At 35.2% G+C, this 7799-nt stretch overlaps 1 protein-coding gene across 1 annotated transcript; it reads left to right on the top strand.

Annotated features, from left to right (window-relative positions):
- Window positions 1-2044: 2044 nt before the first annotated feature.
- On the top strand, window positions 2045-7485 carry LOC133708980 (uncharacterized; the record flags this gene model as incomplete). The annotated part of the gene is made up of 6 exons (XM_062134573.1): window positions 2045-2250; window positions 2317-2545; window positions 2682-2767; window positions 3332-3420; window positions 6846-7119; window positions 7219-7485. Coding segments are annotated over 6 exons (909 nt in total), but the record flags the coding sequence as incomplete, so codon positions are not given.
- Between the last annotated feature and the right edge of the window lie 314 nt (window positions 7486-7799).

Raw genomic sequence — 7799 nt, 5'->3', positions numbered from 1 at the left:
GTTCTCAGCGCCGTGTCTCAGAGGGCGGCTCTTGGGCTAGGATTCTGGTTTCTCACTCGCGATTGTGTCAAAGAAGAGGAAAAGAGGCTTTACGGTAGCGCGGTGGTCAGGGGCTATTTGTTGCGGTTGATCTGTCGCTACTTTTTCTCAGTGGCAACGACGGTGTTTTGATGGAAGAGCTTTTGTTGTAATAGGTTGGCCTGGTGGCGGGGCCCGCCACGGAAAACTGGAAAAGATGTTTATGGTAATGCTATCAGGGCAGGAGGGTGGATCTGGGCTTAGTCTTTGGGCATGGCTCAAGAGTGACCCATTTGCTTTGGTCTGACCCAGTTTAGGTGGTGAGGAAAAGGGTTCGGCCTTTAGGCCTTTGGGCTTATAGGCTTAATTTCTTATCTTGCCAGTTTCTTTTTTATTTTTTTGTAGGTTTCTTTCGGCATACCTTGGACTTTTTGAGGATATGTGTGTGGCAGGCTCAATACGATTAAGGTAGACGGTTTTAGACGGATGTACTAGTTTTATTGTTTGAGTCATGCATGTTCAATTAGGTCAAGGTCTTTAGTTGGTTAATTTAGTAGGCATTGAATAAATGTGCATGCAAATCTAGAATGAATTGTACTAGCTTGAGTGAGTAGTTCTATTAGGCCGACTAGGCAAAAAGCACTAGTTGATGCTTAGGAGTGGTAGCTCTGGTGATTGTACCCTTCTGGTAGTGACCTAGTAAGTGATAGACTCAACTGGGGACAGAAGGGATTTGGGAGGAATTCAAAAGATAAGCATTTTCATTTCATGCCTCAAATGGTTGAGCTGGTACAGCTTTTAACTGAGATAGACATTGTCTCAAGTTTACAAAAAGACAAATGACTAGGACCACAATCCATGTCATCTGGGCCAGTAGGCCTTTGGGCTAATCCCAATACATAATCCTACTTCTATTGATAATAAGCAATGCTAGACTTAAGGGTTAGGGATGGTCCTAACAGTAAGGTTGCAATGAATATATAATTATATATTCATTTTCTTCTTTTAAAAAATTGAAAATACATTAGTTTTCCGTAAGAGTGTGTTTGGATGAGGGAAAATATGATGGAATTTAATTGAAAGTGAGGATTTCATAATTCCTACCAGCTAATTCCCTCGTTTGGCATTATCAAACTGGAAATTTTAAATTTCTCTGTGGAAAAAAACGAAGGAATTCATCATTTAAATTCCCCACTTCAATTTCCACCAAAATAGGTGTCATTTACGAATTCCCTTGCAGTATTCAATTTTCATTTCCAAAACAAGGTTTTTTTCTATTTTATTTTTTTATTTGTTTTAAACTTTATTAATTTATTACACATTTCAAATCCTAAATGGATACAACCAAACAACAGAAATTGCAATTAATGGAATTTTAGATTGATGGAGTTAAAGATTCCATCATTTATAAATTCCTATGGATTTCATAATTTTCTCATCCAAACGCACCGTAAATAGATTTTAGTATCTCCTACTTATAAAAGACAAATTATACAAACCCCTATTCAAAAAAAAAAAAAGAGAGAGAGAGAGATTATATCAGATCAGATAATATCGGGTTAAAGTATCAAAATTGCTTGAGTAGTCGAGTGACTGGAGTCTTAAGATAGATTTTTCTTTATCGAAATAGGTCAGCCATTTCATTAAGTTCAGCAAGTAGTACAAAAACGAAACACCTCTATGAGGTCGACATAAAAAATCGTTTCTTAGAACCTCCTGAAATCCCTATTCTAAAAGAAATAGATGTTAAAATCGATTTAAGTATGATATTCACGATATATTTTCTTTAAAATGAAAAAAATAGAAAAGATTATTTAGAATAACAAATATCACATCAAAAACTCATAATTACAATAATTAGTTTTCCGTGAGTCTAATTTATAAGCTCTCACTTAAAAAGCGAGAACTTTTTCTATTTAAAAGGAAAGAGAAAACTTCTGGATTATTTTTGCCTAATTATCTGTTTTTCTGTTTAATTTTATATTTTAGTCTACTCTGAATGAAAGACGATTTTGCTTAATTTGTTTTGACTATACAGCCTGATCAGCCAAGGCAAAATGGGTTTCGGCAGATCTTCTCCCTAAGTGACCTCTGGAGAGTTTACAATGAGTGGAGTTGCTTTGGCGCTGGCGTCCCTATTCTCTTGAACAGCGGCGATAGTGTCTTGCAATACTATTCTCCATCCTTATCAGCTCTCCAAATATATACTAGGAAACCCAATGATCAATCCAGGTAATTATTGTTCGTCTCTGTCTCTGGTTAATTGATTATGTACACCGATTTGTTCTGGTTTTCAAGGTTGGGGATCGGCTGCACAGCTAAACCAGAGAGTGACTGTTGGAGTGACGATAGTGACAGCGATAAGAAATCTGTTTCTTTTAGCAATACTACTGCCAGCACATATGCTACTTCAGATGATTCTGTTTCTACCAGTGACCATGAGATTGAGGCCGATTGCCTTCACCACCTGTATTGCCACTACAACGAAACATCTAGTCCTCATGATAGAGTTCCTTTGACCCTCAAGGCAAATACCCCTCTATTTTAACACAAACACTTTTTTTTTTTTTGTTTCAAACTTGTATCACTCTTTTTTTTCCTACAATCACATTCAACTTTTTATAATGTTTATTGATCATATATGCAACGAAATGCTTGATCAGATCAATGAATTAGCTCAAATTTATCCTGGTTTGATGAAGTTTCAAAGCTTGGAGCTCTCTCCTTATAGCTGGATGGCTGTTGCTTGGTATGTACGATTTATTGTTTTTGTTACTTTTCATTTTCAACTGATCATTCCAGAATTAATCAATATAGAGTATATTGCTGTTTTTGTGCACCATTACAATGTTTCTTAATAGCTTCTATTTCCACCTTGCCATTCTTGGTCTTAAACTCAATAAAAAAGAGATTTTCAAGAAGTTGTTCCATAACTATAATCCATGTTGAGATGAATGTAAATCGCCTTTGTAAAGAAAGAAAGAAAGAAAAAAGCGGATTAAGTAAAAAGAAATTAATAAAAGATAAAACTGAAATAGATTTTTCCATATACTACAAATACTGGAGTCAACTGGAGTTATTCGTTATCACTGCAGTTCATAAAAAAAAAAGTTCATTCAATTTTTGTGCCTCAAGTTAGTACATTGCAAGTTCAACTTGCTTAGGAGTCGTCTTTAATGTACAACGAATATTCTTACATGATTTCCGTAATTTGTAACATGAAGTATGTCTCATCATTGTTGATTTCCTTTGACATTTTGTTTTGAGAGACAAATCCAAGAAGTTTTACAAATGGTTCTTCACTGTTTATTAGGTATCCTATCTATCAAATTCCAGTTACAAGGAATGTGAAGGAATTATCTGCATGTTTCATCACTTATCACACATTATCATCTTTTCAAGGTATAATGGCTACTATTTCTTCGTCTCCCTTGTTTGGTAGCTATTGATTTTAATTTCTATGAACCTTTGTTTACTTTCCTTGTTGTGCATTTTTATTTTAACTTTTCGCCTTACAATCTACCATGTTTATGGGGTTATATAATCTTTGGTTCCTTGAAGTTATGTGAGACATCATTCTTCTCCCGTTAATTTAATCAATCAATTTTTAGCATTTCTTCATTTCATGAGTTACACTGCCAATCAAGAGTTGCTCGATGGGGTAGCTAAATTTGAAGTACAGTGCTAAAAAACTGGAATATATATGTGTGTGTGTGTGTTACAAACTCATTTAACCATCCAAATTCAGTTTCTAAAGTACTATAAATGGCAATATAATGCACAAAGAGATTGTTGGATATCTAAAATGTATTTACAAACAGTATATCAGAATAAAATAAAAACTAGTAATCCAACGTTTAGCCTGCAGAACCGAATGTTCAATCCTACATTCATAGAAATTAGCAACCCAATCACTGGTTTCTCCTTTGATGAGAAATCTCGTCCAGAGTGTGTATTTTCCGATTACCACAGACCCATCTTTAATGTCTTTTTACTTGGGAAACCCTCCTTTGATATATATATATATATATATATATATATATATATATATATATAGGATTTTTCTCAGGTGCGGACGTCCGTACCGAAATTTCGGTACGGATTTCCGGTTTTCACCAACTTTCCGATCACATATTTTGATCTTAACCGTTCAGTTTTTAGGTCCTAATGTATAGATCATCTCTGCAAAATTTCAGCCAATTTGGTGATCGTTAAGGCATCCAAAACTGCAATTTACACGAACGAACCGAATCTGTCGAACCGGAACCGTTCGTGTACATTGTTGTAATTTGCAGTTTTGGATGCCTTAACGATCACCAAATTGGCTGAAATTTTGCAGAGGTGATCTATACATTAGGACCTAAAAATTGAACGGTTAAGATGTGAAAATGTGATCGGAAAGTGGGTGAAAACCGGAAATCCGTACCGTCCGCACGGTACGAACGTCCGCACCGTAGCCGGACTGATATATATATATATATATATATATATATATATATATATATATATATATATATGATAGTGTTCTAGCACATTATGTTGCGCGACAGTAAATGTCACATTACAGATTAAAAGATGAATCCATCTAATCAATGGTACAAATTGACGATTAGGCAACATAGCATGCCAGACTGTTTGGAAGAGACAATTCCGCTACAAGATTTAGTTTCTCATAATGTTTCTTTCACATTAAGGAAATTAACATCCACACAAGAATATGATGTGATATGGTTCTACTGAAACTTGTCTGCATTCATGATTGAGAGACTATCCATCAGTATGTAGCGCACAAAAATTATTTAAGATAAAAGGATAACGGCAAACCCAAACTTTGAAAGGAACCCTGTTTGTGTGTTCGATTTACCTATTTCTCAGAGCTCAGATAAAAAGATTTCTTGGCCGCTCCTTCATGTTCTTAGGATCTAATACAGATCTTGTCCCTATTTTTATGTGTTGACTTTGCTCTTAAGTGTGTACAACATTCTCTTATATTGTTACAAATTTGTCTCTTATAACTGTTGGTGTTGACGAAGGTTCATGTATTTATAGAATTTCAGAAACAAATTCATTTCGTCAAAACCTTCTTAATGCATGTGCTGACAAAGATATTAAATGAAAATTACCTAACATGCAAACCTTACTCCAGAAACTGACCAAGTTAACATAAGAAATGATTTTGAACCAAAATGCGATACAAGTTGTGTGGTAATAGGACACGTTAAAATGGTCTTTAAATTATCTATCAGTTCCAAATTGTGCTATGCTGATTTATAGAGTGATTTACAGTAGACCTTAGGGCCTGATATAAACAGTAAATTGTAAATTTATAGAAACACAAATATTTTCTTACTCATAGTTGATCTTCCCAAACTGTTGGATGGACATATGTAATGAGTAAATGCTAAGAGCTATCTTTCTCTCAGTAAAGACTAGAGGATAAGTAGATGAATATTAGGCAGAAAATGGCTAGTTAGCCAATTAAGGAAGATGCAAGAATGTAAACATTCTCTCAGTGTTGGTCTAACTGAATCAGTGCAAACTAGTTTCTATGATATATATGTCATGAACTCATGATCTTACTCAAAAGTTTTAATCTGTTCATCTAATCAACTAGGATAATAAGGCTCGCGTATTACCTACCACTGACAACGGTAACTTCTTATAAGTTGGCGATAAGGATCGAAGGTAATTGGTGTGTTTGAAAATCAATGGTGCGAGGTGTCCAGTACGAATTGTATGAGCATATTTTCATTTCTAATGAAGCTAGATTAGTTGAGTTTCTTTATTCGGGGTATTGTTTGTACTTGAAAAGGTGGGTTTATGTAGGTAATGGCTCTTGTGACAGGCATGCCTGGGGATGGTCATTATGTGTACTTGTTGAGTTATTAATGAAGTGATATGTTCTCTCCAAAAGTGTCCAAATAAAGAAAATGATGTTTGGATTGTATTTATTTTACTCAGTTAAAGGGTTTCTCTAGCACAAGTTCTCTTTTCATCTGATTTGGTTATATGTGATATTTGTATATAATCTCGATTAGAATGCGTGTAATCTTCTCCGTGATTGGATTTTTGTAATTTTGTTTGTAGCATATGATGCAAATTTATTGGCAACAGTTTCAGATGCTCATAACATGGGAGGTTTACCAGGTCTATTGTGTCCTTGTAGGATGCAAGGTGTGCCCTCGAGAGTTTACCAACATAAGATAGCTTGTTAATGTCTACAGTAATTGAAGTATAAAGCATTGATTAAATGATTGTTAGAATTTTAATGAAAAAATTGTTGAATAAGTGATGTATATGTTTTCTGTAATTATCTCTTCCACATTCGATTCCCTTATGGATAGCACTCTCTTTTCTTGATACCGTTTAAAGCTTCAGCAACTGAAAGACCCTTTTTCTTTAACTACAAGATCTGTTGTGATATCTGCACTTGCATACATCCTGTTGTTGTATAATTCTGTGCCTGTTAGGTGTAGCTTTGCTTATGGTTGTGCATTATCTGTGTGTTTTAAGGGGCATCTCTTCTGTTTCCTGAATTTATGTACTTTCACATAAATTCGTGTTTCTTTATTAATCCAGAGGGGGAAAATGGCTTATTAAATCTGTCAATGAGTGTTATTTGCCAGTTCCCTATCTTTCACATGCGTACTAGAAACATGTTATATGCTAATTTTTCTTAATAATGAGTGTGTTATCATTGGTAGAGGCAATAAAGTGATAAATAATATACTTGAAAATGATGTGTATATTTGTGAGTTTTCTGATATGATCAACTTTCAGTGTAATGGTTGAAACTAAACCTTTCCTTTTCTTTTAATGGTTCTTAGGCCTCCATAGTACCATATCAGAGAATAATGATAAGTTTCAATGCATTGATACATTGGGAAAGGATCATGGAGGCAAGACGCTAGAAAGAGATGAAAGCAAAGGTGAAATGGCTCTTCCTCCTTTTGCAGCGGCCACCTATAAGATGCATGGCGAACTTTGGACAACTCCTGAGACTTCGGATAAGGAAAAGATTGGCTTTTATCTGAACGCTGCAAATTCCTGGTTGCATCGCAAATTCCAGCATCATGACTTTAATTTCTTCATATCTCGTAGGTAACTGATTGGGATGTTGAATTCTGGGATAAGATCCGGTAATGTAATTTTCGGAGTAAAACAGAAATTTGATTGCTTTTGGGACGCCATGGAAGCCAGGTTCGTAGTAGTAACCGAGTGGTGAGGTGGATTGGTGTTGTGTGTCAACCTATTATCCGTGTTTGCATATACAAATCCAAAGATGCAGGCCGTCAAACCCTATATTCGTCCGACTGCGCAATAGTCTACTACCACGTATGTAGTGGTTACTCTGTTTGTCACTTTGCTTACAAAACAATGGGCATTTTTTTTTTTTGGGGCAAAGAAAACAATGGGCATTTTGGGTGTAGAACTTTGGTTTCCTTGAATGTGATAGGTGAGACAAGTCCATGTAATAACTAATAACAAAGCCGCTCCACTAAAAATTTTATTCTAAAAATAACTTCAGAAACAAACGTGTATATGTTGTTATTGGTAGTTAATTAAAGTGACGACTCGGTATAAATTATCTAACTCGGTCACTAATATCGGTTACGTTAGTGAGTTAATAATACACTTACTAAGTTAGTATTCAGACCGAAGTTCAGAGGGTATTCTAATAAAGTTAGACTAATATCCTATCACAAGCGTACGAACTAAAAGACCTCTTAAACTTGCTGGCCACAAATTGGTGGGAGTTTAGACTTGAACGCTAGACATGA

The sequence above is a fragment of the Rosa rugosa genome, chromosome 5 (genome assembly GCF_958449725.1).
Source record: "Rosa rugosa chromosome 5, drRosRugo1.1, whole genome shotgun sequence".
NCBI lineage: Eukaryota > Viridiplantae > Streptophyta > Magnoliopsida > Rosales > Rosaceae > Rosa > Rosa rugosa.
The sequence above is the reverse complement of the archived record's forward strand: the minus strand, read 5'-3'. Positions and strand labels throughout refer to the sequence as shown.